The 15,250-nt window shown below is 41.1% G+C and overlaps 1 protein-coding gene across 3 annotated transcripts in view; it reads left to right on the top strand.

The window, feature by feature from the left end:
• The first annotated feature begins 688 nt into the window (after window positions 1-688).
• The window catches only part of cyth1a (cytohesin 1a), a 37,151-nt gene continuing 22,589 nt past the window's right edge, over window positions 689-15,250 (top strand). Inside the window, exon 1 of one of the 3 annotated variants that reach the window (XM_008329548.3) lies at window positions 689-960. In XM_008329548.3, coding sequence (XP_008327770.1) covers window positions 942-960 — 19 coding nt within the window. In that variant the 5' untranslated portion in view covers window positions 689-941. Of the gene's footprint in view, window positions 961-6,566; window positions 6,987-11,292; window positions 13,812-15,250 lie in introns of those variants that run through there. The other 2 variants (XM_017040719.2, XM_008329547.3) reach the window with 2 other exon arrangements.

The following is a 15,250-nucleotide window of genomic DNA, read 5'->3' as shown; positions in this document are numbered from 1 at the left end:
GCAGAGAAGACATGTCTAGCAGTCATTTAATAAAGTGGAGGGGTGCTTTATGCAGCACATTGACACTAACAGATTACACCAAAACTGGTGCTTGTGATTATCAACCTCATATGCTGTGATCTTCACGGAGGAAATGCAGCCAAAAAGCCACACCTCCCACTCAGAAACTAGGCCAAATGAGTCAACTAGGAAGAAAAAAATAAAAACATGAACTGCTGCAGAAAAACGGTGTGCACTGACAAGTCAACAATAACAACCATTGCAGTCTTTTAGAATTGTCTCCAGTAAATTTTCAGGAAGTGATCTAAAATGAGAACCAAGAGCTCTGACCTCATGTAAACTGAAGGTGTCTGGTGTTGCATGAAGACCGGGTTCTGGCCGACACCTTCAGTCAAGTTGAGGTCAGAGTTTTGGGTTCTAGTTGAGGTCAAGGTTCTATGGTTTGCTCTCTAAAATGTTTGGCTCATCACCTGTGTCTTTTCACATACATCCTGTTGGGGCCGGGGGACGGGGGTATTTAGTATTTGGGGGAACCAAAACAGTTTTGCGCCGCCACTGTGTCTACGTACGCCAAATAGTTTCAGCAAAAGTTACGTTTTAAGAGAAGTTGCGGCGTGACGTCATCACATTGTGGGCGGCACCAGCATGTGAACACCGGCTTCTGAGGTTCCACACTTCATCATCATCATCATCAGTAAACATCCACACGTCCGTACTGCTCATCCGCAGAGGAGCACCGAGGGAGACGTAGCTCCAGTACAACTTTACAGTCAAGTTTGACGCGTTAGAAGGAAGAAGAGCGAGAGGAGGCGGAGAGCGGGGGAGGCGACGAGTGAGCATCAGGAGGAACAGGAAGGAAGGAGAGGAAACAGGAACGTTGGCTGGACGAGAGACTTTCCCCGCAAAGTGACGCCTTCAGCCGCAGCATCAGGACCAGAGGGATGGAGGCTGAGAAGTACGGTGTGTATCAGTCATGCATGTTAGGACACTGGCCCGTCACAAATTATCACCATTATATAGAAAAAACAAGTGTACGCTGCTCCGTGTACCACACTCTGAGTGCTCTGCTCAGGATTGAAGTACTACAGTACTGTGTATTCACACTCACTTGTGCCACAGACTTACTGTCACATACATATTATGTCATGTTTACTTCACCACGTGCTGATGTCATACCAGCGGGAAGAACTGAGGGCCTGTCAGGGTTTATCTCTCTCTCTCTCTCTATATATATATATATACTTACTACATATATATATATATATATATATACTGTATATATGTGTCAATGTGAAACAGGTGACTTCTGTTGGGGTAAAAAAAGGAAAAACAAATTCTGAGTCTGATGAATTATTCAGCATTGCACTGCAGCTGTGACAGCAGTGGTGGTCCCAGGATGAAACTCTGACAAACAAGAAAGTACCGGCTCTTACCAGAATAACCATTTCAAGTGGACTTTAAAAGTAAGTTTCTGACCCCTACAGGGACACAAGGTACTGCTGGGCGGTCGCAACAATGTGCTGAAGAAAGTAACATTGTACAGACACATTGTATCCTGCTGTTGTTCAACCACAGTGACTTTGATTACATTTAATAACATTTTAAGTGTTTTTATGTGGGCTTTTAAGTATGTTGTGAATCTCACGATTATTATGGAGTTGACAGACAATGTTGTTATTGATATTTGAATCAGTGTTGTTGTCACATGACTGACTGTACTGCACATTTGAATGTACCGTGTATGAACCTTTGTGTTATTGAAATAGCTGAGAAATGGAGGGAAAATAACAAGGTGCGTTTACACACGCCACACCGTCTAGTTTGATATAAAACACTGAAATATTTATATACATAGCTGGGCTCCCTGAGGACCCCAGTTTGAGAGCACAATGACACATCTATTCTCCTAACATGACACACGATTATAACCAGTCATGATGTCATGTTGGCTCTAATGTATCTGCTGCAGTGATGTCAGAACACAGCGGCTCAGACTCAGACTCTGATAGAGTCATAATTTAAATGATTAGGCAGTTAAGTGTTTTTTTTCCCTTTCTTTTTCCAGTGAGCCTTAATGCATCTTAAAATAGCAGCAGCCACAACGGCTTCATCGCAAGATTTAAACTGATGTCCTCTGAAGAGAGGCTGAAGGAGGTGCTGTGGTGGAGGGAAACAGGGCACAGACACTTTATGGAGCACAATGGAAATAAGCTTTTAGGTTGGAGAGGTGACAGCGGGCCACATGTCATCGTTCATGAGTTTCCCCCTCGCTGTACCATGTGATCACAGCACCTTTTGATTTGGTTGCGGTGTGAACCTCTTTTGTATCAAGGACTGGTCGGCCATTAAATGTTTGAGATAAAACACTTTATTCTGTTCAGATCAAAGTCTGACCTGTTGTTTCAAAAAGCATTGCCAGATTCTCTGTAAATGAAAAAAGTAAAGGGATGTGACTGGATTGAGTGAATTTTTCACTACGTCCCACTGCGGCCCTGTACCAAATGACCTATGGACCGGTATCGGTCCCCGGACCACAGTTTGGGGTAGTAGAGCACTGGCAACAAAGCACTTATTTGTTTTGGTTTGGTTTTCCTCATTGGAAAGTCTGTGTTTCATTTGAGTCAGACAGGAGCCCTCTAGAGGCCATTCCATAGATGCTCCATAAATGTGAAACTTTTATAGTTTATCTTCACTGTTCTGTAGTTTGTTTGGACGGCAGTCATATTAATGTGACGGGTTGTTCTTCACCTTTTCGTACCAAAGTGAGTGGCTCTCCTTCTACATCAAATTCATATATATATATATATATATATATATATGAATCAGTGTTAGAGTATAACTGTAAAACGTGAACTGTTGTTCGTCTCTGTGTGCGGCCCTGTGATGGACTGTGATTGGCTTCTGCCTTCTGTGTCACCCTCTCCACAGCCACCCAACACACACACACACTGAATACCAAAGGTTGGGTCGTGTAGTGCATTTACCAACATTTACCATAGAACCATGTGCCAACCTCACATCCTGTTTGTGTCGTGACTCCTGCACGGAGGAAGCAGCCAAAGTGATTCTTCACTGAGTGGATGATTATGTAATGATCTGTTCACAGAAGAATATGATGGTGTTTTTCATGCACAGCCCCGTAAAAGTGTTCTCTCCTCCGCAGCGCAGCAGTGAGACTGAAGTCTGATAAAAACCGACCAGTTCATCTTTTCATCCTGCCACATTCTCTCTCTCCCATTGATTTACTGTTGATACAGACTGGACTGTGGCACCAAGTGTTATTTCAGCAGAGAGAGGCTGAGTGACTCTAGACACAGCTTGTTGTACATGCTGATCATGATCCACTCTTTGCTTATCAACCATGCACGTGGCATATAAAACCCCCAAAAATTCAAAACAGGATGAACCTGGTGTGTTTTGCAGCCTGTTTCTCTGATGTGGCTCGGTGCTGCTGCAGGCATCTGATATCTAGGGATTTTTTTTTGGGTGGGGTGTGTGTAAATCTAGTTCAAGTCTGACTTCAAAGTCTTCGAGCTGCAGGATTCTCAAGTATATCTTCCTTTTGATTTCTTTTTCCTTTTTTTTTTCAAACTTTTGCCTGCCATCTAGCTTCACGTGCCCGTGCAGGCTTACTCCCTTTTTGCATATTAAAATGTGCAGAGTGCACAGAGGAAACAGGGCACCTGTATATAGGTGTGGTGTGCTTACAATGGAAGGTTCATGTGGTTGCTGTGGTTGCGACGTCAACTCTCCATCCTCCTCTTCCTGACTGTGTGCTTCACGTCTCAGTGTGGTGACTTGGTCTCGTCTGTGTTGTGTTGTTTTCACCGTACACAGTGTGAGCACAAGACAGGAAAATTCTGTTGTTCAACAGTCCATCACAGGGTCACACTCCTGTTTATACCATGGACAGTTTGTGACCAGTGAACCTAAATCTGGATGTTTCTAGACTTTAGACAGACACAATTTTTATACATTTTCTTTACAGTAAAAAGAAAAATCAAGCAATTGTTTGTGGCACTTGTTATGGTTTGTCAGTAAAGTAAAAGCCCCTGCTCTGACAGTCTGCCTCCACGGGTTTGCTGTCCAGTCGTGCTGCATACACCCACTAAGGAGAGCAGCACACCGCCTTCTATTTTGGACCAAAGCTTGTACTTTTTTTCTTTCTAACTCACAGCACTCAGCTAAATGTTAAGAACTGAGGGGCTTCTCTTTTAACTCCGGAGCACAGATTGGCTGTCAAATCAGTGACAGCAGCAGCAGTGTCTGAGTGAAGAAATAGAACAATAAAAAAAATAAATAAATAAAAATAGAAACAACAAAGAACCAGTCCAATCCAGAAATAAACATCTAACAACTGTTTCCTCTGCGTGCTGCCATCCTTCCACCGTCGTCTATCGCAGCAGGCTGCAGATCAAGAGGAGGACATGAAACCCTCTAATATTAAACCCTGAAACTGGGCTGCAGCTGTTTCAGGAACGTGTCACGTCTCACACTCAGACTGTATGTAGGTTGGTGTGATCCTCAGTGATGAGTGAAGTTAGTGGCACACAGAGATCTGCCACTTCTTTGTCACCGGAGCTGATGCCGATATTTGGCTGCTGTTTGTGTAGGAGTTTCACAGCTGAACACCAGAGGGCGTCTGAGGAAGACCTTTTCTACTCATGTAGAATATAACAGTATATACTATATATATATATATATATATAAAACAGTCCACACCATGGATTGGTGGTTAGTTCTTTTTGCCTTACAGTAAAAACATCACCTATTCAAGGCCTAATGGTAACCAGCTTTTTGTGACAGTTCAAAACATCAAAACATGCAGGATTAGGGTTAATTGGTTCACACCCCAACCCGAAAAAGAAGTGAGTGAAGCAGTGGATAATGAATGAATGAATGAATACACTTATAGCTTTTACAGAGTAGAATTTCTCTCTAACTTGACCTAAATGTGGAATATGAGTCTGGAAGTGCAGTCCTTAAAGCTGTGTTTACGTGTGACATTTTTGATATAAACAAGAAATATAGTCACATCTTAGCACTGGTACTGTTTCATGAACTGAGAAGGAAGTTGTTGTTGCACATTGTATCTACAAGGTGGCAGTGTTTGTACAAGTAAAACATTTTTGATGACGTCTGCAACACACAGTCTTCAGATTAAGGAGATATGCTTATAAACTTTTCTTTTTTTCTTCTTCTGTGTGGGTTGGCAGTAAAAGCACCTGTGGGCCAGTTAGTGCTAAGACAGGCAAATGTATAATATATAAATATCTTTTGGTCGCTGTGCTGCAATATAGGACAAATTCAACATAATAAATGTTATGTTAGTTTGACTTCCGTCCAGTCACCCTGCTGTTTAACGAAGGAATAGGCACATGGATGCTCTGGCTGCAGCTTTATAATAAAACCACCACTGAGTCTGCAGTTCACTCCAGGGTCACTCTGTGGGACGACTGTCACACCCACCAGAACTCTGTGATTGCGGCGTGAGTCAGAGTTGTTGGTGTGTTGATCTGGACTGCTGTGATTGACAGAGGGGAGAGGCCTTTATAGTTCTTTAATGAGGGTCAGTGAATTAGAGCGGCAGTTGTTAAAGAGGAGACGGTTTGTATGATTGACAGCCAGACTAATCCACAGTGACAGTCCCAGTGGCCGTGGTTCATAAGGTGACATTAGCATTTGTGCACTGGTGTCAAACTTTAATCACAGGGAGCTGGTGGGACCATAGTGGACAGAGTGGTGAATTACAGCTGCTGTGTAAAAATAGATCAGATAATTAAAAAAAAAAATTTTCACTTAAGTCGAAGGACAATTCCATGCATACGTAATGTAATCCAATGGTTCTCAACCACCAGGTCGTGGACCATTGGGTCCTGAGCCACAGAGAAAATGTATTTTTGGATGTCACACATTTGTTGTCAGTATGCCGATGACTCCAAGAACTTTCTTTGGATTTCTGCGTAGCCCCCTCCTGGATAAAATGTGAACACACCTATGACCACTCCACTTTCTTGCTTGTGCTCATGTACTTGAGTCTGGGGCCAGTTTGTCACCCATCTGTGTCGTCCAGACCTGGAGATGCTGGTGAATGATTTCCAATCAATGTGAAAATAACCTTATCGAAACAAATGGCTGACGTTGTTGGCTCTGGAGCAAATCTCTTCTTCGACAGCCGTTGCTAAGCAACAATGGTTTCTCGATTTTCTATACAGTACAGTGCAGCGAAGCCAAAAACTGATGAGTGTCTAGAAACTCCGGAGCCATAGACGGTGGGAAGTACAACTCGAACACACAGCAACATGCTGACATGTTCAGAGAAAAGTTTCGGATTCCTTTTATTGTTCCTCTGATCTGATGTGTCTGTGGTTTTTATACTGTAAGGTCAGACACCTGAGGTAACACCAAGAACTGACTTCTCCCTAAGGTTGATTATCACATGATTTTTAGCTCAGACTGATAGCATTTGTATGTGCAGCGTGTTAGGGCTGAGTATATTGGCCTGAATTAGTATGCAAAAGTAGCATGGGAGTGCAAGTGGGAAAAAGAGAGAGAGAGGGGGAGTTACAGAGAGTGAGAGAGAGAACAGGGGAGGATTGAGCGAGGCTGAAACACCGGTGCGAAAGGGGAACAGAGAGAAAGCAGAAGTGATTTCACCAAGTTGCACATTCTGGTCGAGGAGGAAGAGAAAGTAGGTGAGTTTCAGGAATAAATCTCTGAGAGCGAAGAGTTCATCCATGAGAAGGAGACACTCACAGGTGGGCGTCTCTCCGTGGACACAGCAGCTGGACCCAGCAGCACACACCGAGGCCTTTTCCACTTCAGCCCTGTGGACGAAGGGACTGGGACCGCTGCTAACATGAACCAATCTTCAATCAACACCTTGACGTTACACAGTGGGGTTATGGGAACGGTGAATGAACTGTGCGTGTCCAGCCTTCAGACGTTCTTGTCTCCAGCCGTGAAGACAGTCCAACAGGCTCCAGGTAAAGTCACTTCAGTGGGCCGTGCCTGTGCAGTTAAGGAGTGTTTTCTGTTGGTGTTAGCGGAGGATGTACGGTAACAGAGTGGTTGTTCCACTTGCCTAACAATGAAAAGATCACACGTTTGAGCCCCTGGGGTAACTGGTGGTCTTTCTGGAGTTCAAAAATATGTGCAGTTTTGGGTCAGAGGTCCAGGTTAGATTAACTGTGGGTTCGAGTCTGAATAGTGGCTGTCTATAAATGTGGCCCAAGAAAGGTTGGTCATTTGGAGCAACTTGAACACACACACTGACACACACTGACACACATAGACCTTATGTGTTGCCCCAGCCTCTTACCCTAACATTAACTCTCACAAATAAATGTCTAATCCTAGTCTGTTCCTAATTCAAATTCAGCAAAACTCCAGTCTCGAACCTCTAAATACCATGTCACTCAGTGGAGACCTACGATATGTCCACACAAGGAAAGAAGGAGAGCACAAGTATACTGTAGCTATAACCGGTACACACACACACACACACACACACAGAAACAGAGCATGAGCTAATGCTATTACCTGAGCTAATCCTCAGATGGTACAACCTTCACACAGCTGAAGTCAACAGATCCGACCGTCTTCAGCTCCGTGTTCACACATGCAGCTTCGCACAGACACTAGACCCAGACTGAACCCTTTTCTGTCTCTGCTCTTTTGCTGCTCAGCTGTTGATGAAAACACTGGATCTTATTTTTCTGCTTCCAGTCTGTGCGTCTCCAACAACCGGGACCACAGTGATGCGTTCACTGAAGGTCCTCCTCTGAAGCTTCTCTGACAGAGTTCAGTGCTTTTCCAGCTTAATTACAGACAGAGGATGAAGCACAGCTGGACTGGGTTAGTCTGTTTAAAATGGATTGAGTCTGCGACTGCTCCCACAGTGAAAGCATAATTGACACCAAATCAATGGTATAATGATGATGCGATGTGCTTTTTCTGTTAAAAAAAAATCCACATACATATAATTAGATGCAAATTCAGGAGCATGCATCGTTCTTATGTGCGTGGGTTTGCATTAGTCACCACAGTTTTTTATGTTTTATACAGAAAATGTGGTAAATGTGCAACTCACTTAGACTTTAGACAAAGCAGTGGTTGTTTCCAACCTTTCTTTTGTCTTGTGACCCCATTTTGACATCACAAATGTCCTCTGACCCCAGAGACATTTTTTTCTTCTATTATTAGTTTTTGATCATGTTTCTTATACTATGTTAAGTACAGACTAGTCAGATTAGTGCACAAAGTACTCAAAGGAACTCAAGTAGCTTGTATAGTATATGTCACATGAGTTAAAGGGTCTACAGAGACCACACTGAAACACTCAAATGTAAAAATGACAACTAAGCTTTGTAGTCTATGCAGAGTTGAGTGTGTTAGGTGAGTGACTGACCTCTAACATGTTACACAGTAAATACCAGCTTCATGTTGTGCTGTTACAAACACAGCGGAAGTCGTTGGTTGTGGCGTCGTGGCAGTTCGGTGTTGTTACTCAATGTTTTCTTCCTCTGGTTTACTGTGAATCAGCTGACTGGTTGTGCAGCAAAGGGAGGCATTGTTGTATGTGTGGTTTCAAAACACCTGAGTCAGCAGCAGGTATTTGTTGTAAGTGTTTTGTTATGAATATTTGAGAACGAAAAATGTATAGTATAGTATAATGAACCTGTGGCCTTAGCCGAAACAAAAAGTACAACACAGTTTTGTCGTAGGCTAATTTGAATCTGTGGTTCTGTAGCCTCACTCCTCAGTGTTACTGTGGACCAGGGTAGAATGAGACGTTTCAGCAAAAGACAGATATTGCTGTAATTATTCACTGAATCAACAGAAGTTAAATGTTCCTCATCAGAGCACTGATTCCATTGACATTAGCCTAATCATTTTCTCACAGCGCCACAAAGTGGACAAGAGTAGTAGTGTGGAATTTAACTGCTTAAACTGGTAAAACTTGAAAGTTCACAAAGTGTCAAAGTCCCAGCTGATTCTGAACTCATGACATCAAATAGAACCTGGGGCATTTGGCATCAAACTCTGCCATTTCATATTATTAACTTATTATAGTTTAATTTCGTGGTCACATATTTTCTACCTATAGTCTTAAATATCTCTATTAGCTAATTTGAGCTGAACTTGTTTTGAGTTGCACATATCCGAAAAGGCTTGACTTAACTTTTTGGTTAATATTATGATATTTTTCTGTACTTGTATGTATTCTCTGATTACATTTGAATTTTTTAAGTTTTTTTAATAATATTTTGGCCTATCCCTGGCCAATAATAATAATAATCCCTGTGTAGAGACGTGCTCTGGACGTTATGTGCTGTCTGTAATGCCAGGTTTGTTTCCTTTGTGATAAAATCATAGAATTATATAAGAAATGGACGTCAACCAACCACAAAAGGTGTTGTTTTGTGAACTATTGTAAGTTTTGTCACTGATGGGAAGAGTCTGGGTGGCGTCGGTTATCATGAATCACACGAGTGATTCATGTGTGACTCATGTCATAGTTCTCCAGCTGCTTCTGCTGTCTCAGCAATGCCTGTACGTCACCTCTGTAACAGAGACGTGCTGGTTATGGTATTAGCCGTCTCTGAGTTTAGAAGAAAGTCTGATTACAGTTACTTCATTTCTCACCAGGCTGACATTTTTCAATGTTTTCCTCTTTATTGTTATCGTTACATGATAACATTATGTTGAAGTGGTTTGAATCTGTGTTTGTTTGTAAAGTTCATTATAACTTTTAACATTGATATTCATTGATTTCTCATTATAAAAAATGAATATATTTACTATTTTGAGACAACAACTGACACTGACTGAGGCCACTGGGTGAAAGAATGGTTAGTGCTTTTGTCCAACAGCAGGATCAGTGGGAGACCCCAGGGATTATGGGTACGGAGCAGCTGAGGAGACACAGATCAGCGTAGAAGGACAAACTTTAGCAGTTTTGCTGAATCAGATTGTTTCATTAAAGAGTACGCTGCAGTGAAGGCTGATTGCTGCTCTTCACTTTTACCTAGACGACCTGACCTACACCTTATTAACTTTCCAGTCTGCAGACAGTCACTGTTTATTGTGCGCTTCCTAAAAAGGAATGCTTATTAGTCGGTTTTCTGCATAATGAAGAGCAGACCAACAGTTGCCTCGTCAGCCTGCGGTGTCCCCGGAGAGTGATAGAGTTTGCTGTGGTGACCTCTGTCAAGTACAGCAGGGAGTGCAGAGTGAACGGCTGTGAGGCCGCCTGAAGGAAGAGTGACTCGTCCTGGCTCTCAGCTGTCCGTCTTCACCACGTCTCCTCTGCATTTCACACCCTCCCCCTAAAACTCCTCGCTGAAACCTCTGACAGCTGCATTTCTGTTGTGTGTGCATTTGTGTTTCTGGGTGCGTGCAAGCAGAAGTCGTTTTCTGTTATTCTGCTGACATTTGACATCCAGGTCAAAGAGCATGTTTTTTCAAAGCTAAGATTTTAAGTAATTGGCTAAATACGTGCTGTTACTTCACGCTGACAAACACATGAGAAGTAACACTGGAGCTTGGAATATCACGTGAGTCATTCACCCTCCCTTCAGCCACACAATTATAGGATGGATTGATCCAAAGGTCTCATTACTACAGTACTGCCAGCACCTGTGCTAGCAGAGCAGCGTGACAGCAGCAGGTTGTGTGGAGTCATACATGGTGCAATAAAACTGCAGCCACTGATGTCAAAGGATGTCTGCAATGGCATTTCTTAAGAGTTGTTAGCACATCAGGAAGAGAAAACCACTAACAATCAACCTGGATTTAAATGAAGTAAAAATTGTTTCTGGATTAGCTTAGCTTTGTGTAGAAACATTGACATTTTAGTGGCTGACATTTAGCTTTAACTTATTTGTAGCCAAACCAAATTATAGAAACGTCATCATAAACATTTAAAGTTTGATAGTTATAAACTAATTTTAAACTATTTTGGCCAAAGCTTTTTTTCTAATTACAAGCCAAGGTTCTGCTTTGTTATTCTTATCGTGTTGCTATCTCTTTAAACCGAGGTTTAAGTATACAGATTGGTCATTATTGAGAATGTTTATACCAGTTGTTTTTTAAATGTATGCTACTATGATAAACTCCTAGACTAGAAATTGAAAAATTCATAATTTCCAGTGCCGTGCTTTTTATCATGTTGAAATAATAAAACGTTGCTGTGGTTGTTTTTTCAAAGGAAGGATGCAGAAACAATAGCTTCTTGGACAGATGGTTGTTTTTTCAAAGGAAGGACGCAGAAACAATAGCTTCTTGGACAGATGCCTCACCTCCTGTTTGGGTTCTCCCTACACTTCAAACACTGGTGGTTTTATTTTATTTAAGTGGCTGTAAATTGTGTGAATGAAATGGCCACATGCCCAGAGTTTCCTGCTGCTCTCTGCCAAACAGGATTCTCTTGTGAACAAAAAAATGCCAACCAAATGATTGTTTACTCTGTGGCAGGACTGAAGTGACTGCCTTTGTTCAGCCGGGGGCACTATTTGCATCTCCTCTCAGGCAGAGATGGTTTTCTCACACAGAGGGTCTTCGTGTCTTAACTCACGCTCGGGGACTTCCTTAACCTCAGGCTGTGGTGTTGGGCTGTTTAGGAACTGATCAAAACTGTGAACTGCCACAGGTGCATTGTGCTGGACTGGTTCTGGGGAATTCCCCTCAGGCAACGATCTGGTTAAATTCCTATGATGGTAATACAACATGTTTTCAATAATTGTTTACAGTCATGACTGTGGAGACGCTGTTTGGCTGAAAACTCCTGTAAAAAAACCCCAGTATTATCAGAAAGAAATAAATGTGCTCTTACTGCTGTCAAATAAAACTGTAAATACTTGTGATTTGGCACATTATGTCAGCTCTCGTTTTATGTTAAAACTAAGGAACAAACAATAACATTGTGTGTTAAGGTAAACTCTTGCTCTGTATTTATTGAATGTTTTTTTAAGGTCAGATTTCTCTCTGTTCTACTTTTTCTACGTCCGTTAGCCTGTCCGAGGGGAAATGGATTAAGTCATAACAATGAACTGAAACTTTTCTATGCACAGAGTTCACTTCATAAAGACTCTCATTGTTGGCTGGTGAGTTCAGGGCCGCACAACCGAAGCATTCATGTCCAACAGCAGATTGAAGAGCAGTTTGTTACAGTGAAGTGGCTTTACAGGCTGTTGTGATTTTCAGAGAGAAACCTCGTGTTGATTCTCTTCTCTGGACCTGTGTGGTCTTGAAGCCAGGGGTGAATCTTACAGTTTGGTATCTTGATATCAGAACTGTACCTCAGTTTCTCAAAGACACCTTCTGTTGGAGTGAACCTGATAGCACTGAGAGATTTTTTTATCTTGCTCTAACTGGCTTCTTTCTTTGGCTGTGAATGCAGCATTCCTTTCATCCCTGCTGTATTCATGGACAAGCAGGTACAGGCAGAGGCCTCTCCTGTCTGACAGCACTATATCTGTGCAGCAAAACCATCTGATGAACTGGAAGTGTCATCCTGCTATATATATGGTATAATAGTGTGTTTCATAATAACTGGGCCTAGTGTTTACTTTGACAGCTTTGGTAAAAAGTTATTTAAAAATTGTCCAAATTGACTAAAATTTTCATGATCCCTGCAGAACCGCTGTGTACGTTATGGGGGTCACGATTCCCCAGTTGGACTTCTCTGCTCCAAAATATGCAGCTTTACTAAATAAATATTTAAAATCAAATTAATTATCTGAATATTCATGCCAGTAACTTGCATCAGAGATTTCTTATGTATTTATTTCCAATTCCACAACAAAATAATGTCTCTTTGCTCTTTTTTGTTTCAGCTGTTCCACTGTCTAAACAATCACCCCATAAATATACGGTGATAATAAACAACCAAACGTACATGCAAACTAAGTTTTTGGAAGGATGTGGTGAACAGAAGTTAGCAATATATTCCAGACATACGCACAGAGTTGAATCAGTGTGTGTCAATCACACCTTCATTACTTCCCTCCCTCCCCCCAGCAAGAACAGGCAGAGAGAAACATGTTCCAAGGTAACTGGGTGGAGCCCATATTTGAAATGTCAATAGCTGCACCTTCAGTCTGAGGAGTAAGTCAAGAGAACAGAGATAAGCAACTCATGGCGTTGCAACAGGTTTCCTTATAAATAAGTTTCAAGACGTACTATTAGTCCAACTATATTAATCGTGCACTTGCATTTCTATTATAAAATGTTTTCTGAAGAAGGGTGTTTTTATGCTTTAATACGATTTCAATCTTATGATGTTCCATAGTTGACACTATGTCAGTCAACAACCAATGAAATGTGGCCCTTCATTTTAACAAAGAAACTCCAATCTTGAATGCTGTAGTTCCTTCAAAATCATGATTAAACAATGCGCACATTAAAGTGTATCCGTCTGTTACTTTTTAAATTTTAGGGAAGTGTCATGTATTTATGTTTATAACGAACTTCTTCCCTTATATTTTTGTAATTTATACGTTTTATTTTGACAAGGCAGAAACGGAAGCGGTTTGATTACATTTTGTCGTTCCCTTGACAGAAAGCGAGAAAGCTAGGTTAAAGTCCTCCGTCTGTTTAGACCACTCCTTCTACTGTCTACACGCTCGGCGAACGAACTACTCCCCGGAAAATCAACTATTTTATCCAGTTATATAGTTAAATCGACCTTTTCCCCTAAAGCCATTTTACTGCTGTGTTGTTGTTGTTTTTTAAATAGTTTTTAAACTTCTTGGACCGGTAGCTGCGTGGCGAAGACAGCATGGTGTTAAAGTCAGAAGACGGCATAGGTGAGTGAAGAGAGTCGAGTTACAATTGAATGTTGCTTAAACGCCAATACGTGTGCTATTGGAATAAACCGGTCCAGGAGATGTTAACGACTGTAAAACGACACTGGTCAGGTGCAATTCACGCTTAAAAAATAAACATGTATAGTGCTTTTATTGGAAACGTGTTCTTTTGTATGTGTTCTTGTTGACAGTGTTTACTGCTTACTGCGTTGCCATTTGTCCACGTTATTCTCAAAATAAATAAATAAAATAAATGGACAGAGCTACAAATAATAACTTAATCCTCTCTCTCTCTCTCTCTCTCTATATATATATATATATGTTTATATATATATAAATATGTTTATATATATATACACTAGCCACAATTCATGTTAAAATAAACACTTCCCTTCCACTTCCGTTTGAGAGTAAGGGCTTGGGTATTTATTCACTATTACTTATTTATACCTTTACAAAATTGTGTTTATACAAGTTTAAATCACTTGACCTGGCTATATTTATAAATAAAAAATATAGTGGACATTACATAAATGAGCTGCAATGAATAGGTAAATTTGCCAACACCAAAAATTATGTTATGTTTTGTCACCTCAAAAAGTAGGTTCTATAATTAATGTTTTTGGGAAAATGTGTCTAAATCCAAATTACTAGTATGGTTTAGTCATTGCCTGTGTGTTACAGTCTGGGCCTGGAGTGGAACCCGAAGATGTTAATTGATGTTTATTGATACACTGGTCTTAGAATGATAACAAAATGACAATAAATAAAGAATGAAAATCCCCATCCAGGCCTCTGTGTTTCCCATGATACCACCACATTGTGGGAAAAGTTAACAGTGGTTATATAAACATTCCTAACTGTGTTTGGATCTCCACCAGAAACTCATAACTTCCCCTTCAATTTCAAAAGTGCTTAAAAAAAAGACCAACGGTGCCAAACTTACCTCCTTGGCAAAGTATAAATAGTATTTTCCATGGTGTAAATAGCAGCTCTTATTTACAAGGAAAACACTGGTTAAGGCAGCGCAGCAGCTGCTTTAATAACAAAGTACAATTTAAGTTTACAATGTGTTTACAAAATAACCGAAACCCATTGTAAGTCTTAGATGTAATTGTTTGAACGTCTGTGTTTTTAATAATCATCATATCCTGCCAATGTTGTATTCTTTTATTAGTTTTACACTCATTTCCTCATAGAGCGTGTTGTTTGTCATTGAAGGCAGAGCAACAGGTGTGATTGTGTTCACTGCTCCAGTGTTGTCATGGAGGGACATACTGTCATCTCAGGCACTTAACACTATGACTTTTGCCATCTACCAACTGACAGTAAGGCTATATAATTTACCATGTCTGCTATCCAACCCACATGGTCCATCATAAGTGCATTTAAATATACACAAAAAGCCCTTGTTTCTGTATGACGCTCGCATACTTTGG

This window comes from Cynoglossus semilaevis, chromosome 17, assembly GCF_000523025.1.
Source record: "Cynoglossus semilaevis isolate Cse_v1.0 chromosome 17, Cse_v1.0, whole genome shotgun sequence".
Taxonomy (NCBI): Eukaryota; Metazoa; Chordata; class Actinopteri; order Pleuronectiformes; family Cynoglossidae; genus Cynoglossus; species Cynoglossus semilaevis.
The sequence above is the reverse complement of the archived record's forward strand: the minus strand, read 5'-3'. Positions and strand labels throughout refer to the sequence as shown.